This window comes from Lutjanus erythropterus, chromosome 6 (genome assembly GCF_056507025.1).
Source record: "Lutjanus erythropterus isolate fLutEry1 chromosome 6, fLutEry1.hap2, whole genome shotgun sequence".
NCBI lineage: Eukaryota > Metazoa > Chordata > Actinopteri > Lutjaniformes > Lutjanidae > Lutjanus > Lutjanus erythropterus.
In genome coordinates this window covers 28,094,145-28,119,869 of record NC_139322.1, presented here as the reverse complement: position 1 = coordinate 28,119,869, position 25,725 = coordinate 28,094,145, and the positions used below count along the sequence as shown (strand labels likewise).

Here is a 25,725-nt window from a genome sequence, read left to right as displayed (position 1 = left end):
GGCAGGACAAGACAGGGACACAGACTGGATGATAAAGAGGTTATATTATGTTTTGAGAACACAGCTCTTGAAAGTACCTGAGGGAAAATATCACTCAGGAGGAGCAAAATTTAGTTTATCAGTTACTGTAAATGTTGATATCAGAAACTTTTTCTAATCACCACACAGCTCTAATCTAAAGGTTTAATGTTTATAAAAGACAATAAGGAGCACCCACATGTCAACACCACTGGTATTATCCTTTGAACCACACTGAGCCACAGATGAACTTCTTTGACAAAACATTAAAATTTAACTTGTGTCAATTTCCGTGGAAAGCACCTTTCAGACTCTGGGCTGTTTTGCCGAAGCCTCTCCATCTGTGGCTCTGGCATTTTCTAAGCTATTAGGGCCACAGCTCAGAGCCTAAATTGTGAGACAAACAATAACAAAATGAATCTAGGACAGTGAAGTGGACACCAAGTCTTTGACCTGAGGACAGAAAACTGCTGACCTGAGACACAAGCTGCACTTGTCTTCTCCTGTCTTCTCTCTGCTGAAATAGTAGACACTGTCAACTACACTGTCATTGTGTGATGAAGGGACAAAAATGTAAATTACATTTCTGTGTGCGTGTGTATGTGTTTACCCTCCTCACTGCTGCCATAACCTGACTGACTGATCCACTGACAGCACACCCGTTTCACTGCTTCTCTGATACAGCTCAGCACTAACACTAGCTCAGAGATCAAACACAAACATGACTCTGCTTTCAGCACCTGCATCAACACTGGCATGGAGACAAATCTCAGGCATACCTTGAAGGCATTACACAAAGCTTTTGGGTTACTGGCTTTTTTTTTGGTCAATTTAATCATTAAGTAAAGGGCACATACTGTAGAGGTGTGACCCATCACATCTTCAGTTACATGATGCCTTGATCATACCTTCATTTTATGGTCCATAAACGTATCAAAATTCCTAACAGTGTCTCCTAGATCATATTTATATAAGATGCACTAATATGGGATTTCAGGATGGATGACAGTTATCTGTTTGCTATGTGTCATGCATCCAACAAATTTATATTATCAATATAACTGATCATTAGTGATCATCTTTGAATCAATATTCAGTTTGTGCTCCTTGTATTATCAAATTCTACTTTGTTACAATACCATTTGTCATCATTTTATTAATATATTATATATATTTTTATTAAAGCTTGTATTTCACTTAACACCTAAATATCACCACCTTCTTTTTGCTGGAAACACATTTTGCTGCACTACATTTTTCTAAAATGTAAATTCAAATTGATACTATTTAATGAGCATGGTGTAGTAAACACCAGCTGCAGTCCTTGGAGTTCTTGTTTCTGTTATCAGTGCTGTGCAGAATATATGCTTTGCTTCCTCTCAATATAAATTATGTCCAGACAACAGGTAAGAGGCAAGATTTTTTTTCCCTCATTTTGTGAACCTGGGGCTGCTATGTGAGTACATACTCTAGAATGAACTTTGAACTTTTAGGAGGCTTTCTGAAGTGGTGATACAATTGCAAATATCCAAAATGATGAAGTACCTTGACTGCTGTCCTCCTCTGTACTGCTGAAATCATCCTCATAGTAGGTGTTTGAATCTGTAGAAGCACTGGCATCACTGCTGACTGAGCCCTTCCTCTGGCGCTGGAGAACACAAGCCTGATGGAAACAAAGACATTCTCAATGATGATGATCACACATTTCAATCTTTCAATCACATTTTGTAATCTTTTCAATCAAACACCAATTTTATGAACAAAGTAGTATATAGTGCATAAAAAACAGCAGCCAAAATATTTCTTGCATTTGATCCATCAAACATTTTGTATCACACTATCTCTTGTATGTATATTTTGTTGCACCTATGTTTGTCCAATTCATATCAACTTTTTTATGTCACATTGCACAAATAAAATCTAAAATATGAATAATTTAATTAGCATTGCTTTAAGAAAATTACAAAAGTTAAGTCTTTAGAAAAATACAGGCCGTGCAAAGCATGTCTATGGTGTAGTGAGCTGAAGGTTCAACTGGAGCTTTTCCCAAAAGCAACAAAGAAACACAAATTACAGTTATGTAATTATATTAAGGCTGAACCTTTTTGTAGGAAGTGGAGAGAAGGGTGAACAACAGATTAGTCAGGGGCACAGAGTCGATGAGCCTTTGAACCCTCTGGATGGAAGTGCTCTGTGCCATGATGTTGAGCTCAGCTGGTGGACCATCACTTGCCCAACCCTGCATGGGGAGATAGGGGAGATAGGAAGTGGAATGAAGAAACATGGCGTCCAAGGAATAGAAGGTTCCTTTTACATACATTTGTTCCAGGATTTTTTAGCATGTTCAAGTCCCTTTTTTAAACACAACTCTTTTAAAACTTTAACTTAGATAATCTTCCTGAATTTTAATTTTCTAAACATTCAGAACTGATAAAGAAGAATTGCTATGTATACAATTACACTGAATGAGTAATAAATCAAAATAGCGGTTGGCTGGATTGCACCCTGTGTGTTTGCTTTTGTTAACAGTGAATAACAGTGAAACATGGGACATGATATGACATGAAATCATATAGACAATCTAACTCAAGTAGAGAAAGTATTTTGTTTTTTCAATCAACAGGTTGAATGCTTGCATTTCATTCATTGCAATGTTTCCAGCAGATGGTTTATGTCTACATTTTCTTTAAAATTACAACAGAGAGTAAGAGCCATTTACCCGGTGCAGAGCCTCAACTTGTAGGTCCTGGAAAAGCGAAGTCAAAAGTTTGATGGCATGGTTGGCCAGGATAACGGACAAAACTCCAAACCCTTGGTGTCTTGAGAAAAAAAAACACAAAAACAAACCACAAAATAATTAATGCACACAAATCACTTTCCTAGTGTGACCTTTCTTCGTAAGTGTAATAATAACATAAGTATTACATCTCAGAAATATGCAGTTTGTGCTTTTTAAGTCCTAAAAAAGCCAATAAAACAGAACAGTCTAATTTTAAATACTATAGAGGCCTTTCTAGGACCTACTAAGGGCTGTGGACAAAGTGTAGACATTTCAGAAATTTCATGGCATAAATTAAGAAGAAAAACTGCATAACAGATGAAGATCAAATGACACAAGCAACATTATTTTAAATTCTTTCATATTCACTGAAAATTACCCTTTGCCAGGACCAAGTTTAGGCGATCCTGCGCCATCCTTGGTGCGTGCAGCAATATCCCGAACACGCAGGGCAGCCAGGGGATCCTTCTCTTTTCCTTTATCTGCCAGGGCAGTGGGGCTTAGGTTAAGAATCAGGTACAGGCTGTTCAGAAGGCACCAGGCTCCAAGCAGCTGGAAGTTCTGATAATGCTGTAGAATGAAAATAAAAGAAAAAAAAACACATCACCAAAAATTTATTTTATAAAAACCTCTGACAGTATTTTTAACTTTAACTTGTGTGGCACAGTCTATCAAGTAAAACAAACTGAACTAGTATTATTCTTTTACTGCTATTCTACTTTAGTACTCAAACCTGGTACTCACCTCTCCTCCAGCTCTACGAGAATTGCTGATGGCTTGTCCAATCATTTCATAGATCTCCAGCTGTTGCCAACACAAATTTTGTACTTGTTAAGATTTCAAATGTGCTGTACCATTCTAAAGCATGCATGCTACCAAGTCTTTGAAGATTATTTTAAAAAAAACAAGAGATTTAATACAACTTCTCTACACAGACCCAGTCAGAATACAAATATATCAATATCATATATCGCAATTCTTTCACTTATTCTATCTTATGTAAAACGGTATGTGGTAAATAAAGTGTCTATGTAGCACCAGACTATGTCTCATAACTTACATATGAGCATGCATTGAGATGACATACTGATAATACTCACACATTTCTGGACAATTGTGGCTGCATCATTTTCATAGTCCTCCTCTTTAGTCCCAGTGGAGGCAGAGCGAAGCTGCAAGCCGCTACCTACCTGCAGAATGGCCATGCAAGTGGCCACACTCACACCTAAATTGGTTATTTAAAAAAAAAAGGTTACAGTCTATTGAGATTCTTGTTTGTAGAAAAGAAATTGCCAGCCCATCTACAATATCTCATTCTTTGTTTGTTGAAGGTTATAACATCCTGAATACCTGGGCAGTATAATTTCATTTTACTGAAAGACTTATCACTTACCAGCATAGAGACAGCTCAAAGCCAGCACAGTCATATCCAGTAATCTCCCTGGTGTCAAGGGCTCCAGTACAGGCAGGGAAAGTGTGTCCAAAGCCATGGTTACATCTATCACCAGTGAATGAAATCTGGGTATGGGTTTAAAGTATTGACAGTTATTAAACATTTGGAGGAAAAAACTCTCCACAACACAGTTATCACATGCAGAAACTTAAACAGACAAAATCTGCCCTTCAACACAGAAGAAAATATGATATAAATTACACTTTAAATTGTCATTATAACATTTTGATCTAATAGATAACTTTAGAAAAATTACCCATTGCGCACAGCAGTGGCATCAGCCACCGTGGCAGGCATGATAAAGAAAGAGTTGGCTGACACAGCATCCTGGAAACGGTTGATGTAGCGTAGAAAGTAGGGCAGGTTGAGGCACACTCGTAGCAACTTCTCAGACCCACCTACAAATAGAAGGTAGGGAAAAATGTATTCGAAAAATATATTCTAACAAGAACAACAAAAAGAGAAATAAAACTGGCTATGTGACATAACAATGTCAAAACGAAAAAGTACTTTGGAGCTCTCAATCTTTAAGACCCATGCAACCTGACAGAGCACAATTTTTTGCACTAATGCGAGTAACAAATTAACCCTAGTGACTGTTAAGTGGCATGAAAAGGACAAGGGGAAAATGCACTACAGCAAGATTCTGTTCAATTACCAGAAAGATAGCACTGAAATATGACTGGCGCTATACACTTAAACACCATGTGACTGTGTTTTAAATATTTAGTGGCATTAAAAGCAAACTAATTACACAGAGGGACCTCAAAATTCAACATTGTCATTCAATTTAAAAATCACTTAATATAGGAATGCATGAAACAAAATAATAATAAGGAAGGGGAAAAATAAAAATAATTACTTTGTAACAGTTTTACTGCTATATAAAAAATCATCTGCAAATGTTTGTGGAAATAAATTAATGATGTCTTTTTTATTTATCAGAATGCAAAAACAAATTTTAAATTCTCAAAGCAACAATTTCTAGCAACGATGCAAGTACTTACCAAGTTCCTGTAAGCTTGACACATTCTGAGAGACAAAGGCATTTTTCATTTTGGCCTGAATGGCTTGATCTGTGGTTTGGTCATCGCAATCACTCTCAGCCTATAATTGGACAGAGTTTTTAAAAAAAAAACAGAATTATGATGATCAATAACAATCGCCAATGCAGTAAAAAGTACTTATGACAGTAATGAAGCAGGCAGCTGGAGAGCTGGTCTGCAAAACTTGCCTGCATGTGTGCTGCTGAAGGGGAGGCCAAGATGGTGGTAAGGTCAGGGTTAAAAACTGAAGTCAGTTGATTAAAGAAGTTCATTTGTACTTCTTTTTGTCGAAGTTCTGGGTTCACAGCACTGGGCAACTCCTTCTGGTCTTCCACTATTAAATGAACAAGTACACAGTTTTCTCAGTCACATATCGAAGCTTTCAAGATTTCTTGCTTTGAAAAAAGTCCAAGGGGATAATTCTGTCCATTTTCAGTGCGCATAAATACCAACAGTAACACTGAACAATTTCTTCACCAGTTAATAAAAACAGCAATGTCAAAATATTTTGTGCTCAGTGAGGCCACTGAATGTCCCAGTTTTTCATGAATGCTTCTTCTTCTTCTTTAAAATAAATGAATCATTTTACTACCAGTACTGTTGTGTCATAATCACATAAGTATTGTCAAACTTTGGTCCGTCCCTGAAGGGACACTTACCATCTGAAAGGGTCTTGACGGTTTGAGGCAACTTGGCAGATTTCATCATAGCGGTGAAAGTAATGATTTCTGTGCGATCTAGTCTGCTGCAGCCTGTGCAAAGTCCTTTTATTAGAAGAATCAGGTGTTTCTGAAAATAAATAGTATTGTTTAATTAACTTTTGGGTCCATACAGTAAATAATGTTCCTTTAAACAGAAGACTGACACAAATGACCAGCAAAAAAATAAATTAATAACAAAATATAATAACAAACGGGGAGGAGGGGGTCTGACAGAGAAGGAATATCAAGATTGAGTCTGGTAAATTTCCTTTCTCTTTAAACTGCATGGAGTCATGCATGTTTCTCTCACCTGTGATACAGCACATGCCTCATCTGGGTTCTCCAACCGCAGTAATGAGAATTCAATCAATACTTTGCATGCTGCGGCAACCGACAGCAGCTGATTTCTCGGTACTGGGGAGACAGAAAAAAATAATTTACTGCCTGGAAGAAACAGCCTGTAAGATTTAAATATGTTGGCCTATTGGCAGTAACAAATTCTTATCAATAACACTAAAGAAACAATGAAAGATACCTACTTTGACCACATACTGTGGTGATGTAGTGTGCGGAGAGTGCCACGAATGATGAGTAGAAAGGCTCATACTGTTTGTCATGGTGAAGAATGTCTGATTCACTGCAAATGAGTGGAAAAAAGTGGAATATCTCATTAAATACAATCAAATATGAATTTATATAAAACATTTTATATAATTTTTCTTTCTGAAGAAGACAGTTTGGAGAGACAGACCAGGGGACAACGACATGGTTTTTGTAAGAAAAGCAAGTTCAACCAACCTAATACCACCTACAACATTTAGCAACATTCAGATAACCTCTTTTGCCAAAAATGCTGATCTAGAAAAAAATCTACAACTGACAAACACATTTGCAAACACCATTATTAACATTATTAAATCACCGATAAATGCATTCTCACATACATAACAAGAAAACAGAACTGGCCCTGGCTGACATTACATTCTGTGTTGTCCTGAGATAAAAGCAATGTCTTTAGGCACACCGTTAGTGCAGTCATTTTTCTGTCTGACCAATCTGCTCTTAGACTAATTGCAGTTCGTCACCTGGGAAAACCAGTTTGTGGTTAATTAAGCAGTTTAGCTCTGCCTATTAGATGTCCTAAAAAACACCTGGAATCATACAGCTAAAATGTAATGTTTCTGCTGAGGGACCTCAAAAATATCCAACACCATCTTTTCAGCACTGGCACAAACTCGCCAAGCCAAATGACAACTCTTCAATCTGTGATACAATCACATACTTTCACACAGAAGGAAGGCAGTCTGTGTTGGTGGAGACCAACCTATGTGGCCAATTTGCTGTTAGCTAAGTCCTTCACAGGGGCATAAACCCTTATTTTTTTAACTTACCTATACTATGTATAGTAATGACGTTTTTCTGCAGATTCAAATACATCAACATGCTTCTGTGACATTAGAAAACCATGTCAATGTCCCACACCATGAAAATATATAGCTCAAAGTATCCACAATCACCAATACAACCAAACATAAAGAAAACACATCTACCTTCTAACATTACAAATCACAATCTGCTTTTTTCTAAACCTCCCACTACTCCCAAAACAAGCTCTAACATACTAGTGATTGGACCATTTGAAGATGTTTTTCCCGAACTACAAAGAAGTTGCATATTACCAAGGTGAAGGAAACAAAGGACTCCTACTAACACTTCATCCACACACTGGGAAACAGTACAAGGACATCATGACCAAAACACCCCAGACCGGCTGCCCTTCTCAATTAGTACCCCTTTGGACTTATTCTATTGTAAGAGACAATGACATTATGTGTGCTACTGTTCATTTTCAACTCATTTTTAATTTATCAGCCAGGACTGTTTGCACTGTCTGCTCTCTATTGCTGTAAAATTAGGAATATGGTAAATAATGGAAAGACCTTAAGTTTAGCTTTTCATCAGCACAGTCTTCCAATTTGCTAATTGCACATCACTGAAATGTGGTGCACGAGATACAGCACCCCTGATATCCTGTTGTAATTATCAAGAATTCTATTAAAAAGTGCTAAACTGCTCTTGCAGCACTCAACCAATCCAACTCTGCTCAGGAGGTTAAAAAAATGTCGAATGGTACATCACATATGGGTAAAGAAATTATTTTTATTTGAAACAGTAGCTAATTAGTGAGCATTAGAATAATCATAGACACAGAAATGTTTACCACCCCACCTGTTCGTTTAATTGGAAAACGAAACTTAGAGTGCTGGTAGAAGTATTATTGCTCATATTTGCAGGATGCATGTCGATTCAGAAAATGAAACCTATGAACATCGCAGGAAGCTCTTCACTTGAATGCCCAGGGGGATCAGCTGATGTCACCACTGAACAGGAGTGTCAAGTGACAACCTGGCTACAATGTAGGCACTACTGACTCGATCATCACTCCATGGTAATGTGTGCATTGTTCGTTTGCGATGACAAATGTGCAAGTACTACCTAATTTTACGCGAAAAGTAATCAAAAGTCCCCGAAAATGATTATGCCGGCCTCGAACAGACTATGTCCCACTCCGTGACAGGCACTGCACCAGCTTCCTTGAGATTTAGCAACACCATGTCGGATTTTCTACACGGCCTTTAACATTATATTTAAGTCTGATGCTTCAATATCGCCAGGTTATCTATTTACAAACATTAAATTAACGACGACTCATCACCACCTCAACAAAAATTTGCGTAGAGTACAAGGTACCCGCCTACTTCCAGCTCAACCACAGGCATACAGCAGATAACGTTATACATCCTGGCTACCTTAATAATCAGTGTATACATAAACTCTCTATTGACATGCTCTTACTTGACTGGACATGAAGAGCTCAACATACAAGCAGAATTTGATTCTAGTCAACTTAAGTTAGCTGACGTAGTCAAATTTTACTGTGACTGGGCCATTTCAACGTTACGTTTGGAAGGCCCATTAGTTAGCTTGTTGGCTAATGTTTGTGTTAGCTAGCTAATGATGAAGCAAAATTTCTAAACGTTCCACTGCGGCGTCAATTAATGTTTGCACAGCAATACTGTTATATGAAACATCGACGTTCATCAGTCATAAGTCGTGCCTTGTTTCAGACTGTTTATGAGTAAGCAGCCATGGCAAGCTAGATCTAATTTTGAACTGTAAGTTAGCTAGCGTTAGCATATTGGCTAACGTCAGCAACTGTCTCGATGCCAGTGCAAGTTAAGCTCAAGTAGCTTGCTAGCTGCTAACGTTAGCCCAGCGGGTATCATTTCCCATCGAACTCAACTAGCCAAGCTAAGTTAGCACGTTAGCCACTTAGCTCACTCTGGGGTGGACACGGTCAGTATTTAAGCAAATATAGGCACAGAACTTATTGACATGTAACCGGTTACCTGTTGATTATAGACCCAACAAGCTGAGGTAGCTCTTTCGTTTCAAAAGCGGTGTACGAAGCTGATAAAAGCGGTCGCACTGCCGCTGTCCATTCGTGTTCCCCATCTCCTCCGCTCGACGCCATCTTGAAATCCCATAGAAAAAAGCTAGCTACTGGTAGAAGAATCTGTGAGAGTAAATTGCAGGGGGCGCTCACAGGCTGACAACAGTCAGGCCAACAGGGCCAATATCATTTCATCAAGCTTTGTCCATAGCTAATATTCTTTCTCCATAATAAGAACTAATATTACAGTTTTCCATAACAAGACATAAGATGTAATAATAAAATTTCCAATATTTACATAAAAATTGAAAAACGCCCTTTCCCTATGACATAATACAAATACTATAGGTCACTTATTTGTAATATTTACTACTCTGGATTGCAATTGTTCCTATTGAACTACACTGTTAAGTGGTATTATTGTATTATAGAATAGAATGGAATAGATTAAAATAAAATAGAACAGAAAATACTTAATTGTCTACCATTTGCATACAAATGGCAGAATTTTGTCTTTGCTCACATGTGCAGAAATAACAGGTACATTAAAAACACAACATCTCACATCCAAACAAAACACACTGAAAGTACACTGACTAGAGACACAACAGAAGCTACATTAAAAAGAGCACCGGGTGGTTGATGGTGAGGATGGTGTCAGGATTAGGAAAAGAATAAATAGATGTGATTAAAGAAACAAACATGGATAACATGAAAATTGTCATGTTCTTGTAAATTAACAGGTGTTTAGCAGATTAGACATATGTCTCTGAAAGCTGAGGAATTGCAATACTGACTTTATTTATACTGACTAATCCCAAAGAAGAAGAAGAGGAGGAGTGCCTGTAGGGGGCAGCACCTCTCAGTGACAAGACAAAAAGTCAGACACTCAACTTCCGACTTCCTCCTTCAGTTGAAGAGCAAGCCAGGGCTACTGCTGCAATGGCAAAGCTAATTTGGTTGTGTCTGAAATTTATTTTGTTATGCAGCACCGTCGAGGCTGTGTTTGAGGATCAAGTAGGAAAATTTGACTGGTAAGAGGAATCCGGAGAAAGATGAAAACCGCGTGGTATTTAGAGACATGTTTTAATGTGTAGATCCTAATGCTAACACCTGTCACTGCCATTAGCTGCGACCCGGATTGTTTGGGGTGGACTTTGTATGAAAGAACAGGCCAAAAATACTAAGAAATAATACAGGAAATGTTATTTTCCAGGTTACTGCGGATACTGTTAGTTTGTTTACAATTTCTAATTCGCGATTAACTAACCAATCGTCTGGTAAGATCAATGATGTATAGTAAATGTGATTGAAATTGATTCTAAGCATTTGGACTACAGTGTAACCAATCAGATTGTAACCAGCGAACTGTCCACCAATATTTTCAGATTTTTTTTTTTCTTCATTTGATCTGTAAGTCATAAGACTGACATTCGTGATATTCCTGTTGTGATACAAGCCTTGGTTTAGCCATAATTAGGTATAAATGAGCTAGCTGACCTCCTGACCGCTTGTTTTCTGTCTCTTATCATTCACAGGAGGCAGCAATATGTTGGCAAGGTTCGCTTTTCCCATTTCGACACACATGTGCAGTCATCCAAGAAAGTGCTTCTGGCAACAGAAAATAATGTTTTTGCTGCACTCAATACCAGGACTGGAGATCTCTGTGAGTAGTTTGTTCATTTGTTGTGATAGACCATTGTATAAGTACAAAAAGACGATTCACCTCTCAGATGATATACTTTGTGCTTATATTAGTATCTACTTAATGTCTTTTACAGTCTGGCGACATGTAGATAAGGCTGGGCCAGAGGGAAACATTGATGCTCTGCTGCAACATGGACAAGGTGATTTTCTTTGCAGTTGAGCTTATCAAGCTTTAAGTTCCTTTCATGAAAGCAGATAACTCACTGAAGTGTTCTTGACTCATAGACGCGGTGCTGGTGGTTGGTAATGGCCGCCTGCTGCGCTCCTGGGAGACAAACATTGGTGGTTTGAACTGGGAGATCGTGCTTGATTCTGGCAGGTGATTGCTCTCTTTACTGACATATGTTGTCTTTAGAATCCTCCTTAATTTGATCAGATTTTTAACTGCGTTTGTTATACATTTTAGTTTCCAGTCAGCATGTTTAGTTGGACAGCAAGACAACGTGAAACACGTGGCTGTTCTGAAGAAGACAATCATCTCTCTGCACTACCTTTCTAATGGTCATCAAAAATGGATAGAGAATCTACCAGAAAGGTAAGTGGCCATGTTTTTTATGTTACTGGGTCTATATACTGTTAATATAAGTCTATCTACATTAACAATAATAAAAGGTCCTTTCCGGACATATTTGAAGATGTATAAAAATACTTTGCTTTGAATAACAGTAATTTGTGTCTCCTGATTTTTACATAGAAAATTGAAATCCAGAATCTATAAATATGTAAATATTATTTGTATCTCATAACTTATAGATAGAGGTTTCAATTTTCCATATCACATCTGTGTAAGTTTCATATTGGGCCACGATTGGTACCAAATAATTTGTGATGTCATAAATCATTCTAGTAGGTAGGTATACACCTTAATCTCACTGTGTGTTCCAGCATCCTTACTACTATACTGTTTAGTATGCCAGAAAAATATTTAATTTGTCCCAATACACAGTATGCCAAAAATACCAGGATGTCCAACTGTATCCTGTTGCATTTTGCAGGATGCAAGCCAGCATGTTTGTCTGGCTATTCTGACCCACAATCCTTTGTGAGGAGTGTACAAGCGAGAGGGTCAAAGTTCAAGATGCAATGTTATGTCAAAGTAGTATGTCCCAATTGTATGCATACCACATTCAAGACATACTTTGTAGGGACAACTGCAATGCGTACTAAAAGAAAAGAAAAAGTATGTGGTTTGGATTGTAGGGTCAAATTTAAGACAAGCACAGAGAAACTTTACCCCTTCAGCCGATGATTGTGAAAACGTCATGAAAGACAGAAGATTAGCAAAATTTTGAAGTTGAAGTTGAATGTAAATAAATGTATGTATGTATGTATGCACAACAGTTATGGATTCAAGTATTAACAGGATGCAGAAAATAGAAATAGTATTTAAGCAGTAGAAATGTCAAGGCGCATATATAATAAGTGTGCTTATGAAGAAGGCTGACATAAAATAGTGTAATTGTCTGTTCTTGTTTTTATTTTTATTTTTTTGTCTCTACAGTGAAACTGTGGATTACCAGGCTGTTTACTCTGCTGGAAATGGTGAAGTGTATGCTCTGGGAATTGTACCCCATTCCCATGTTGCTATTGTCATTTACAGTGTGGAGGATGGAGAGATAATCAAGCAGGTAATCCTAACTTATAGTAACAGTATAAAGTATATAAATGCTGTTCAGAACATGTATGGAATATATATATTTCTACGTTACTTGGAGGAAAAATAAAACTCAAACTTTAAAAAACAAATCAAGTAAACATAACCAATATAACAGTGAACAGAGCCTGTGTTTGTGATCAAGTGCTGGTCGGTCACTGGAACATCTTTGTTGAAAATCAGTGTAAACCATTTGAAACTTAAATGATTGCGTTTCAGTGTGCAGTGGTTTATTTTGATTTTAAACCAAACCAATGTTGCGATATACTAATTAAATCCCACATTTTTTGACTTCTTTGCATGTGCTGTTTTCAGATCTCAGTGGAAGCTCCGTGGCTTTCCAACATACAGGCGAGCTGTGTAGTGATCGGCCCGGGGATGTTTACGTGTGTGGACCCTGCAACTGTATCACTGTATATGCTTGACTTACACACAGAGTCACAGATGACCCAGATCCCCCTGCAGGTACCCACCAATATAAACAAAAACGTTCCTATTTTCTAAAATTATCATGTTTACTCTGTGCTGTTTGGTGGATAGGTCTCTATTTCTCTGTTGTTTCTCAACGGAATCATCTCTATGTGAATGATTTTCGGCATTTTTTCACAATATGCTAACGTTTGTCTCCTTCTAGTCTCTGGGACTTGAAGCCTCCCCCGGCTTCCACCCAGTATTGGTGTCCACCCAGCCCAACCCAACCCGACAGCCGCTGTCAGAGTTTTTCCTTCAGCTTGGGCCTGAACACTACCTGCTTCTCCAGCTCAACAACGGGCAGATAACCACATTGAGGGATTTCAAGCCTGTACGTAACTCTTTCTCTACCTTTCACTTATATCTTATGCATGATCCAGAGTCTGACAGTTGAAATCCATTCACCATTGTAATGTTTGCCATCCAAAAATGTTAGCTTATGGTTGCAAATGAATGGATGATGTCAACAACGGAAATATTAAGTTTCTTAAGTTCTAAGATCTAAGAATATGTCCTTATTTTTAAGCTCTGATTAATTTATTATTTAAAACAAGGGTATGTCTCGGTTTGTCATACTGAGATATTACAGTCGTTAATTTAAGAAAAATTGTTCGTGTTGATGACACATTTGTCTCGATTCATAGGCCATGCGGGTTTCATTCGCTACGACTGGAGAAAAGACTGTTGCTGCCGTCATGTCACCCAAGAATAAAACTGTGAGTTAATGTAAAATTTTACATTCATATCTATTTAGTGTTTGGTTTGCTATTGTGCTCACTATGGTATGGTATATCAACAGGTTTAGTACAGTCTTAGTTGTCTCTGTTTGTGCTTGATGTGTGATTCACATGTTGAGTTTGATGGACAGATTAAAATTAGTTTGTCTTTTTATCAGGCTTCTTGGTAACAAATTTGGAGATTCTTTACATCTTTTAGGCTTCATTCAATACTTTTTTTAAAAGTCAAATGTAAATGATCCATTTATTTTTTTTTAATCCACTGTGACTGATATGTTTATTTATTTTCAACCTTATAGGCCTGCAGTATCAACCTCTTTAATGCAGAAACTGGACGCAGACTTTTGGACACAACAGTGATTTTTAATTTGGATCCTAATGGTGGGAAACCAGAGAAGGTGAGTCAGAATTTCTTCCCACACATTCTCCAGCATGTTTGATATCAGACTGGTCAACTCAACAGGGATATGCTAAACAATATGATTACTTTCAAAATCTGTCTAGTTTGGGAAGGCTTGTGCATGTCAAACTTTCAGATGTTAACAATTTTCAAGTTTAAACATGCAGTGTTTCCTTTTTGTTCTGTCTTCCAGCTGTATGTACAGGCATTCCTCAAGAAAGACGACTCAGTTGGCTACAGGGTCATGGTGCAGACAGAGGACCACACACTCACTTTCCTACAGCAGCCAGGTATGGATTACAAAAACAGAAAGCTTTCAGTCTCTGCTTGTTTAAGTGAAAATTCACCACTTTTTAAGCAGACGTCCAGTCAGTGTTGATGGTAAATGTAGTAAATTGAAGCAATAAATTCCTCAGTGTGTGCATTATTGACAGATAAAGCTGAGTTCTTCTGCCACAAAATCCACTGTTCTTCCTGTATCAGTCATTTCACAGTGTTGTAGCTGTAATGAAGAACTACAGGCTGTTTCAGCTTGGATTTCTAGTTTCTGCTTCTGGGTGGCCAGAGGGCATGCTAGATGAGTATTTTTGTCACCTATGGCTATGTTTTGGTCAACAAAGTAATAGCTATAGGCTAGGATAATGATACAAAGCAATGTGTCAGAAGGTTGTGCGCAATGCATCCTGGTACATTTAGGCACAACAGACATGGCCCTGCATGCCAGAGAACTCTGCTTTCTTGGTCAGTATAGCACAAACTGTAGAATTTATTGCTCAATTGACTACATTTACCATCAACACTAATTGGTCATCAGTGTGAAAAGTGGTGTATGTTCCCTTTAATATTATCTGAAATATTGGGATGCTCTGCTGTTTGCCACAGTGTCTTGTGTTAATTCTACCACCGGGGGGCGCCAAAGTCCCAACCATCTTAAAATCCTGCTCATAGTCATGAAGTGAAAGACAAAATAGGCAGACTTTTTTTTTTCTCAAGAAATTTTATTTGGCCAGATCTCACAAAACACTCACATCTTGACCTTTTGCTTTTCTTTGTACATGAAAGTGGCAGTCATGTTATTCTTAAACAGATGTCTGCAGGTGATGGGTTGTAGGGAATCACATGGGATTACAGCAAGCAGCCAATAGCCAGCAGGTGAAATAGAGCTGTCCACTTGTGATCAGTCCCCAAAGATGCATGTTAATACCAGGTCTGAATCACCTAATACATTAAAGTCTCAGACTAAGTACATGAGTTCACACACAAGTTCACGAGTGACCATTTGTGATTGGACCTCAGCCAACCTGCTGGGACACAATAACACAATATTTTTTAACACAAAGAAAGAAATAACTTGATGTACAACATTTTCTGAATTTACAAGGAGGCCCAGATATTTAAGAAGTTGTTGTAGACAGCGATTCAGAAAGTTTATAAGGTTTCTCCTAACTCAAAACTCTAAAAATTGGATCTATCTTAAGAGGGTGTTGGGATATTGCGGTTACCGGTGTGTTCACAAACATCCGCTGCTTATCTGAGCATGTAAGAGAGCCCAAACACAGTGCATCGCATTACAGTGAACTAAATGAAGTACTTACAGGACGTCTGTGGAGTAGGCGGTTCTTTAATGTGGCCCAGGACACATTGTGTACATACTAGTGAAAGAATGTTGTCACATGAAGCCCAGACCACCTCTAAGCAACTGGATCTAAATGCTTCCTCAGTGCATCTTGAGTGCACTCACACCTGTACTGTCTACTTTTGATCGGATCTCCCAGGACGCATGTTGTAAACCAGCTCTGTGTGTCTCTGTGTTTGCTGTTAAGATCCAGTACATCTTTCCAGTGTGTACAGAGACTGTGAGCCACACTTTGCCTCATGATAATGTTTTGATATTCCACTTCTTAATCATCATAAATGATGCCAACATCTGACCACTGTGTGAAGCACAAGCAGGCTCCTGGTTTTCATAATGTACGCATAATCTTGTCCTTTCCACCAACATGATGGGAGGAAAAAAAATGTTTCATGTCATAATTCATGGAAAGTGTCAACACAAACTGCATATTGTCACAGGGTGTGGAAAGTGGAATGAATGATTACAGAACAATAATGAGTCTTGTTTTCCAGGGCGTGTAATGTGGACAAGAGAGGAGGCCCTGTCAGATGTGGTGACAATGGAAATGGTGGATCTGCCTCTCACAGGAACGCAGGCAGAGCTGGAGGGAGAGTTTGGCAAAAAGGCCGGTAAATGTCAGCCCAAAATCTGTTGGTGGTTTTTCTGTCTAAGTTTCCAACCTCAACAAACTAATCTCTGCTGCGGAGTAATATTCAGTATTTTACTTACTTATTACTTTCTGTCTTAGTCATTTTCTAATTTTCTTTCATGTCCTAGAAACTTAAGTGACATGAAGCTAATTAAGTCCACTGAATTATTGCTTTCACTTTTACTTCAACTGCTAAGCACTGCATTTAGTAAATGCTGTAGTTTTTTTTTTTTTTTTTTTTTTTTTTGACGTTGCAACAGACTTATGGCTGTACTAATTCTTGGGTGTGTTCACTTGGTTGCTTTTGGCTTCACGTTCTTTTGTTTTTGTTCTGTTTTTATTGCTGCGCTTGGATTCAGCCATTCAAGGTAAAACTGCTCTTCTTTAATAAAACATGAATAATGGGTCGTAAAGGGAGAGTTTGGATTATTTTAGGTGGGGTTGTGACGTACTTATCAATAGTCTGTGTATTACCTACAGCAGATGGCAGTTGACATACTCCCTGTTTGGAGAAGCAGAGAGGAGAACCAACAGAGAAGCTAAGCAATGAACTGCTGTGGACAGAGCCCATCTGAAAAAAATCAATATCAGTTTAAATGTATGCTATATTTAGAATATTTTCACAGCTTTACTTTGTCATCAGACAGCCTTTTCTGATGGGAAACCACCATTATACAAGCCAGGCGTATCTTGCTCACCCAGACTCCTTTCACAAAAACAGTAACTTTAACTTGTAGAACATGGGAGTTTCTTGACTACTTCTGCCCTGATTGGTTCATTTATTTCTGCTTCTGGTGGTTTAAAGGTTTAGTTCAGATTCATTGAAGTCACACAATAACACAAACAGACTTACTCATCGAGGCAGTGGTAGACCAAGCAACTCCTGTGTTCTGTGAGGTAAAAATACTGTTTCTGCCAAAGGAGTGTAGTGGTTTTGGTGAGAGTCATATTTGGCTTGTATTACAGTGGCTTTCCCGTTGGAAATAATGATCTGACTGCAAGTTAAAGCAACTAAAATATTCTAACCATAGTGTACACTGATATTGATTTTTTTTTTCATATAGGCCTTGTATTAAGTGGCTAAAATACAGTTTGCTACTGACCCTGTCCACAGCAGTATATTGCTTAGCTCCTACACTGGGACTCCTGCTGATTCATGCACTGAATATGGATATGTACATCATACAACCCCACCTTAAATAATCTCTTATATAACTCTAGTATCTCCTGTTGTTGACTGAAAATCCTCTTGACCTTTCCTGTAGTCACCCTGTCTGCCATTGCTTGATTTCACATTTTAGAATTTGTCACATAACATTTCTCTAAAGCCGAAGTTTCATGGCCTTGTTGTTTCTTGCTCTGTTTCATTAATGACTTTAGAAATAAGCTGCTAAACAAGTATGCATTTACAGTACATTAGTTTTTACACACAGCGATCTGCAGAGCCTATGAATACTCAAAGGTACACCTGTGCTTTGTCTGCAATGACAGTACGACAATGTCTGCCTCGAGAAACGACTAATAAGCTGTGATTCTCAAATTACACTTTAAAATGTGAATTTAACCCACTGAAAGTCATTAAGCAGTGTCCGTGTTCTCACTGTAATGTATGTAGACGGGCTGATGTCCATGGTGTTGAAGAGGCTCTCCTCTCAGCTCATCTTGCTTCAGGCCTGGATCGCCCACCTCTGGAAGCTCTTCTACGATGCTCGGAAGCCTCGCAGTCAAGTTAAGAATGATGTGACAATCGAGAACCTCTCTAGAGACGAGTTCAACTTGCAGAAGATGATGGTTATGGTTACTGCATCTGGGAAGGTACGACACTGAAGCTTTACCCTCTCATTTAGCTGAAGTTAGGTAGTGTTTTGAGAGAGATGAGCTGTGCTGCACACTTGTGCTAAAACGAAACTGTTTTGTCTATAGTCAGGCAGCCTGAAAGTAACATGAAATAATAATAAACATACGCCAGCAGGAGCCCCTGTCATTTTTCCTGTGCTGTTCACTCTTTGCTTTTTTTTTCTGTTAAGCTCTTTGGGATTGACAGTAAGACGGGCAGTATTCTATGGAGGCACTACCTGGACAACGTCCCATCTAATGCAGCCTTTAAACTGATGGTGCAGCGGACCACTGCACACTTCCCCCATCCGCCACAGTGCACGTTGCTCATCAAAGACAAGGTATCTAATAAGAGGCCTCTGAGCTGTGTGGTTAAAGAGCTTCAGGGTTGGAGTCATTTTCATAATCTTGTGGGTCAGACATTGATCAGCATGTCAATTTGTACCTCACACTGAGAGACAGGTATTTACTGAGTCTGCCATATAAACATAGCAAGGGATGAATACTTCTTTCTCCTGCAGCAGTGCTTGAAAGGAAAACACTGGAAAGCACGATTGAAAACACTAACCTACAGTATGTAACTGTAGATGTGTATTTATTTATTGCCATTTCTTGTATTTGTTTGTTCGTTTCATTTTTAGGACACAGGGTTGGCCACACTTCATGTTTTCAATCCCATCTTTGGAAAGAAGAGTCACATCACTCCACCCACTTTGCCTCAGCCAATCCTTCAGTCACTCATGCTGCCTCTCATGGACCAGGACTATGCTAAGGTCTTACTTCTTGTTGATGACCAGTACAAGGTCAGTGGCACACCGTGAACCTCCTCACCCAACAGATCACCAGTCTGCATGAATATAGACATACAGACATGTTGTGTTGCGTCCCATTTTTCTTCTCTGTATTTGCACCCATCAAGCCATCACTCAAGTGTTCAAGCCTTTTCTTCCTGTAGTTTCGATTCAGTCTCACACAAACTGCATCAGTCCAACACAGTGCAAACATGTAGAATTGAATTGACCCTTTGCTAACCCCTGCCCTCCTTAGTTACTGTTACTGTGTCTACCAAGCTTTCCATTCTTGCACTGCACATATGCAGTTTATAGTGTCAAAGGTGGTAGATTTAACAGCAAGATGCACAGTCATTTCTGAACCACTTGGTCTTCAATTCCACAGAGAAGTAAAGTAAAGCAAAGTAGGTTCTCATCTCTAGCTGACAACCATTGACCGCGACTGTGTTTGTTGGCTAAAATGATGACTTTCACTAGCAGATTTCATAAGTATAACTAGTTAATGTAAGCTAAGCTAATGCTCAGATTCCTTGAGTCAGCTGACAAGTCCGTCTCCAGGTGATTTTCCATCTTTTCCATCTGACACATTTTGAAATGAGAATCTTGGAAAAGGGTCTTAAATATGTAAAGTTTACTCAGTGGATTCATACATGATATAATAAGCCAGGAGCTTGGCAAATGCAGTGGTATCTAGCTGACACTGGCTGGAGGTACCATAGGTAGGAATCTAGTTAGCCACGCATGCTAACATTTGTAGCTCACGTTAGAGCAGATTAAGACAAAGTTTAATCCATTCCTCACACATTTGCTCTTGTGCTTTAGGCTTTTGAAAAAAACTATATAGACACTTCCCTCCACTCTTGAGACACAGAACAGATGCCTAGTTACAGTTACTATGCTGTGATTGGATAGTTTCTGTTTGGAGCAGGAGTTTAGTGGAGGGTCAGTTTGTAGAGGTTTTCTCCTTTTAGGGTGAGAAATATTGGCCTTCCAGAAATTAAATTGTATCTTTCTATTTTTTTTCCCACCCCACAGGTATCTGCTTTTCCCTCTACAAAGAATGTGCTGCAGCAGCTCCAGGAGATGGCTTCATCCATATTCTTTTACCTGGTTGACTCCAGCCAGGGAAAACTTTCTGGCTACAGGCTACGAACGGCAAGTTAACCTACTTCTGGTGAATTATTTCAAGGTTCTGTTCACATCAGGGCTCTAGGCCACCACTGGTCTTTTGCCTTTGGTTGCTGCAAATGACAACAATGGATGCTTATAATAATGGACGCAAATGCTTAATAGATCAACAGCCATTTGTGAGAGCATACGTGACTGAGAGGGAGAGTTTCTCAATGGAGCACTATACTTTTAAATGTGAAAAGCAAATGGACGTGCACAGTAATGCTTAAAATATTTGGAGAATGAGCATTATCACCAGAGGTCTGTTTATTGTTCGCGTTATCACAGTGAGCTCCCATGAAATAATTCTGAAGTCAAAGGTGACTGAAAGAATGAATCTGGATGTTTTTGTTTGTTCAGGACTTGTCAACAGAGCTGATCTGGGAGGTTGTCATCCCAACAGAGGTGCAGAAGATTGTCTCTGTCAAAGGGAAACGGCCGAACGAGCATGTGCACTCGCAAGGCAGAGTGATGGGAGACCGTAGTGTTCTCTACAAGGTATGATGACTTCCCCTAAAACCTTATTAACTCTGTGGAATGTTGGTAAAGTTTGAAAATTACATCATTGCTCTTCTTGATGTCGGATTTGGTCAGTGTTGTCTCGACTCCTCTCTTTCCCACGTCAGACAGAAACACAGAGTCACTCCCCGTCCTTCCCCCGATGTAGACTGAAAACTCATATTTCCAAGAAATACTAAACATCATGTCACTGTTTCCTCAGTGAATCATACCCCCTCTCTGCCACTGACTCTGAATAAGAATAAACCATGTTTTTGTCTACTAGGACACTGTGGCAGTTCCTTTGTATATTTTTGGTGAAAACTCCAGGCTTTGTCAGGACATTGTGTACAATCCCCCTATTAAAAAAGTGTGTGACAGGATGAGCAGCATAATTGTATCTTTCCCAGTCTTAGAGTTCTGTCAGTGGTGTGGAAAAAAACACTTTTGTGGGTGGCACTAGAGGGGAAAAAGGGGGTCACCAAAATCATTAGATATTATCACATAGCAACCGAGAATATCCAGTTGTCTGTCCTGTAAATGTTGAGATACCTGGATCAGTTTGTCAGCCAGGCTATGAGGAAAGCCAACACTGTATTTTAGGCCCTGGTTCTAGAGGTGCAAATATATGCCATCATGATTTTATCCATGATCTTTGCATTTCTTGTGTCACAGACACAGAACCAATCTGTAAAGTATATCTCCTTATTAGACAGTCAACTAGAACATAACAACAATAGTTTGTGCTTTTTGTGTAATTATATCTTTGTAAATTAATAGCTGAAACTTCTTGAAAAAAAATTAATCAAGATTATCAGCATTTTACAAAATTACACCTGATCATTGAGGTTGTTATATTTACAATGTTTAAAAAGATTTGACTTAAAAGACCTGTTTTTTTATGATCTATCTTGAAGAATGAGGGCCAGTATATCCAAACTGTAGTTGGCCAAATACATTTTAAATAGCTTCAAATTATATCAAATTGATTATCCTGTTAATATGGCAACATCGTCATGAAATGCCCAAATACCCCAAATAATAAATATTTGACATATTTGGCCTTCAGAAAATTGTCCTTAGCAGTCATTAATTGTTGTCGTTGGAAATAAAGATAAAGAAGAATTTCAAGATTCTTAATTTTAGTGTGTTAGTGAGCATATGAGAAACAAATATTTGACTACCAAATAGTTAACAAAATAATGTATTTTGATGCCGAGTTGTGTTTCATCTCATTTCATGCAGTACCTGAACCCTAATCTATTGGCTGTGGTGACGGAGAGCACAGACCTGCATCAGGAGCGAAGCTTTGTTGGGATCCTCCTGATTGATGGCGTGACTGGTCGCATCATCCATGAGGCTGTCCAGAGAAAGACCCGAGGACCAGTGCATGTTGTGCACTCTGAAAACTGGGTGGTGGTGAGTGTTACTGACTGCTAAAGTCACTCTTAACGATAGAAATAATTTCAAATTGTTTTGTTTCTTGGTTACCATAAGTATATGGTGTTAACTCACTGCTGCTGTATGTAAATGACATTGTAATCAAGCACTGAACTCATTAAAACACAAGTGTTGAAGGGAAACACGTTGAAGGTCATGTGATCTCACTGCTGAATGTGTCACCCACCCCTGTCTGACTCCACAGTATGAATACTGGAGCACCAAGTCTCGTCGGAACGAGTTCTCTGTCATCGAGCTGTATGAGGGGATGGAGCTCTACAACAGCACTGTGTTCAGCTCACTGGATCGGCCACACACTCCTCAGGTGCTTCAGCAGTCTTACATTTTCCCCTCTTCCATCTCTACTGTGGAGGCCACGCTGACAGAGAAGGGCATCACCAGCCGCCATCTGCTCAGTAAGTTTCAGAGAGGTCCAGTCTAGTGGGCTGAGGTGTTAGTGTGTCTTTCATTTTTCCTTCAGATACAGTTTGTGAGAGTAACCTACCTTTTGGTTTTTCTTTGTCACAGTTGGCTTGCCATCCGGAGGGATTTTGTCATTACCTAAGATGTTCCTTGACCCTCGCAGGCCAGAAATACTATCTGAGCAAAGCCGGTGGGTCCTTCAGTCAGGTTTGGTTTTAAACATTTCAATGGCTTGTTTTTTTCCTGTTTCTATGTCTAACCTGTTCACTTGATCACCAGAGAGGAGAACCTGATACCGTACGCACCAGAGTTGCCGATCCGCACAGAGTGGTTCATCAACTACAATCAGACCGTATCAAGAGTGCGAGGAATTTACACTGCCCCCTCTGGACTGGAGTCAACCTGCCTGGTGAGTCGAACACGACAAACACGCTATGAGACGAAGATAGGAATTTCTTGTTTTAGCAGTTTATCTGACTTATTTTTAAATGTTTTCTCAGAATGATTTCTCGGAAAAGATTATTTTTTCTTGAAGTACCACTGTGTGTCAGGATTGAATTTCCTAATTTTCCATTTGTGGTGTTTGTCTTACTTATCTGGAATTCAGTATTCAGTCAGTATTTCATCATGTTTGCTTGTCGTTCAAGGTCATAAAAATAAACAACCACTAGCAAGGAGGTTTACTTAAATATAATTTAGGATGAAGTATGTGAATTTGAGCCATTTCAGTAGTTATTACTGTACTTATACACAGTTTACACTTATTACCCAATTCCAAATAGAATAAAGGATGCTCTATTTAAAATTGCCTACAAATACTACCTGGCTAAGGCTAATTTGCATAATTTCTTCCCATTTGATTTGATCTGAACCATCAAACGTGTTTGTAGATTGTTTTCATGCTACTCCATTTGATTTAAAGAACCTTTCAAAAGTTTGTGAAAAGATGTCAGACTAACAAAGACTGAGATATTACTCATTTTAACGATCCTCATGTCTCCGCAGATGAAACTTACATAAATAATTTGATTACTATCTTTGCAAAATATTAAATCCATATGGCTTAAAAGAGTACCCTCCTTTTATTTCTAAAAATACTGACTTTAAAATTGGTAAAATCTTATTTAGACATTTCAAATTTACTCCAGTCATTTAGCAGACGCTAAAGACAAAGCTGGGCAAACATAAGCAAAATAATCATACTACGTAGAGGTAGATGGAAAAATAGGTATGTATACAATTTGTATATACAAGTCAAGTATTACAGTAAATCATGAACAAATATTGTAAGCACAAATAGTGCAAAGAAATAAATAGTGAATGGATAAATTAAGTGGGTGCTTACGTGCAGTATAATAATGATAAGTTTATATTTACCATTAGTTTTGAGCACGCAGAGCAGAGATTTATTTTGACCCAATGCTAAGTAATGTTCTAAAAATCTCCAAAATAACCATAAAAATCTAATACAGGCGTTGTTTTCTCCCCTTCAGGTAAATGTAAATATGACAGTTCTTGTTCTCCTTGCAGGTGGTGGCGTATGGTCTCGACATCTACCAGACACGGGTCTATCCCTCGAAGCAGTTTGACGTACTAAAAGACGACTACGACTACATGCTGATCAGCAGCGTTCTCTTCGCACTTTTCTTCGCCACCATGATCAGCAAACGCCTGGCAGAAGTCAAACTGCTCAACCGGGCCTGGCGGTAAAGCATCCGTCAAAATCCCATCTCAGCCCTGAGGCTGCAAGAAGGACCTCAGCCCGAGGAGATGAGACGGCTGGGGCCGTGCCTGTACAAGAACACAGGTCAAAGTTCAATAAGGCCCATAAGGAACTGCAGGGGTGAGGGGACAGCAGGGAGGGGTGATGAATGGAGGGATTAGTACAAGGTTTTACGTGTTTATTTTTTAACTTATTTTGCAAGCACAAGGAATTATTTCAGAATAGATTTAACTGTTTTTTGTGCCATGTCATTTTGATTAGATGTTTAACTCAACTGATTACAAATGAATGAAAATGGATTTAATAAATTATGGAGTTTGGAAATTCCTACACATGTGAAAGTTAGATACTTAAACAATGTTAGTTTTTTCCATATGTTTGTGACATTTCTGCTTCATTAGATTGTTCTAATGGAGAGTGATAATACATGTGGAGGTCAGACAAAAGGGAGACAGAAGACATGTGACATAATAACCCTTGGGTTGTACTTTTAGCCTGCTGAATCACCATGATGCATAAATGCCATTTGGCTTGATGGCAGGTGAACTGTGAATACAAATCTTGAGATGATATTGTAGCATGGACAAGAAATGAATGGTTATTAATGATTCTCCCACCCAAAGGTACTGTCCCACTGTCATCACCATCTTACATTTGATGAAGGAAAACAACCACCACTAGCCTTTATTTTTTGTCCATCGGTCATACGTTTTCTAAGCAGTTTTGATCTCCGTCAGCTACTGTTGATGCTCCATTAAAATTTGTCCCAGAACTCCAGTTTAAGTCTTTTTTTTTTGGTTTCTCAAGCTTTGAGAAAGAGCATAAAAATATTTCTTTGTAGCCTCCAAAATGCTTTATTACAGTCAGAAATATTTTAAGTAAACACAGAAAATTTGATGCTTAATTATTACCCCTCAGGTAATCTGTGTGTAGGATTATCTCTGATAGGTTGTAATACACTTTCCAGTAAAAGTGGCAAGAAATAAAATAATACTGATTGGTACCCATTTCAGTTTTTCTGCTTTACTTTGTGGGGACGTCCACGTCCTTGACTGACATCACTGTCTTTCAGAGGCTGTAATGGGCTCAGTTTTAAAGCTAGCTACTGGTATCTTATGAAACTAGAAGACCTAATGAATCCATTGGTACAAACCACGTCA

At 38.6% G+C, this 25,725-nt stretch overlaps 2 protein-coding genes across 4 annotated transcripts in view; one reads left to right on the top strand and one right to left on the bottom strand.

The window, feature by feature from the left end:
* ubr4 (ubiquitin protein ligase E3 component n-recognin 4) overlaps window positions 1–9,562 on the bottom strand; it is a 51,254-nt gene extending 41,692 nt beyond the window's left edge. For 2 of the 3 annotated variants that reach the window (XM_084721513.1, XM_084721511.1), the window contains exons 1-15: window positions 9,408–9,562; window positions 6,537–6,634; window positions 6,308–6,411; window positions 5,956–6,085; window positions 5,485–5,630; window positions 5,258–5,357; window positions 4,507–4,648; window positions 4,191–4,315; window positions 3,898–4,022; window positions 3,542–3,601; window positions 3,177–3,367; window positions 2,738–2,837; window positions 2,120–2,257; window positions 1,564–1,681; window positions 494–535 (exon numbers count right to left, since the gene is read on the bottom strand). In XM_084721513.1, coding sequence (XP_084577639.1) covers window positions 494–535; window positions 1,564–1,681; window positions 2,120–2,257; window positions 2,738–2,837; window positions 3,177–3,367; window positions 3,542–3,601; window positions 3,898–4,022; window positions 4,191–4,315; window positions 4,507–4,648; window positions 5,258–5,357; window positions 5,485–5,630; window positions 5,956–6,085; window positions 6,308–6,411; window positions 6,537–6,634; window positions 9,408–9,532 — 1,744 coding nt within the window. In that variant the 5' untranslated portion in view covers window positions 9,533–9,562. The remainder of the gene's footprint in view (window positions 1–493; window positions 536–1,563; window positions 1,682–2,119; window positions 2,258–2,737; window positions 2,838–3,176; window positions 3,368–3,541; window positions 3,602–3,897; window positions 4,023–4,190; window positions 4,316–4,506; window positions 4,649–5,257; window positions 5,358–5,484; window positions 5,631–5,955; window positions 6,086–6,307; window positions 6,412–6,536; window positions 6,635–9,407) is intronic. The other variant, XM_084721512.1, reaches the window with a different exon arrangement.
* Window positions 9,563–10,329: 767 nt separating this feature from the next.
* emc1 (ER membrane protein complex subunit 1) lies at window positions 10,330–24,873 on the top strand. The gene is made up of 22 exons (XM_084721510.1): window positions 10,330–10,485; window positions 10,990–11,117; window positions 11,233–11,298; window positions 11,384–11,477; window positions 11,565–11,693; window positions 12,660–12,786; window positions 13,128–13,277; window positions 13,447–13,614; window positions 13,928–13,999; window positions 14,320–14,418; window positions 14,614–14,710; window positions 16,548–16,664; window positions 18,300–18,499; window positions 18,712–18,861; window positions 19,162–19,323; window positions 20,347–20,466; window positions 20,842–20,979; window positions 22,225–22,398; window positions 22,625–22,835; window positions 22,948–23,032; window positions 23,122–23,251; window positions 24,373–24,873. Exons 1-22 carry the CDS (start codon window positions 10,394–10,396, stop codon window positions 24,550–24,552), a joined length of 2,889 nt encoding a protein of 962 aa, XP_084577636.1. The 5' UTR covers window positions 10,330–10,393; the 3' UTR covers window positions 24,553–24,873.
* Window positions 24,874–25,725: the final 852 nt, after the last annotated feature.

Coding starts and splice junctions, on each gene's coding strand:
- emc1 (XM_084721510.1), top strand. CDS start 10,394: ATGGCAAAGCTAATTTGGTTGTGTCTGAAATTTATTTTGTTATGCAGC. Junction 13,615..13,927: donor CATTGAGGGATTTCAAGCCT/GTACGTAACTCT, acceptor CTCGATTCATAG/GCCATGCGGGTTTCATTCGC. Junction 22,836..22,947: donor CACCAGCCGCCATCTGCTCA/GTAAGTTTCAGA, acceptor TCTTTGTCACAG/TTGGCTTGCCATCCGGAGGG.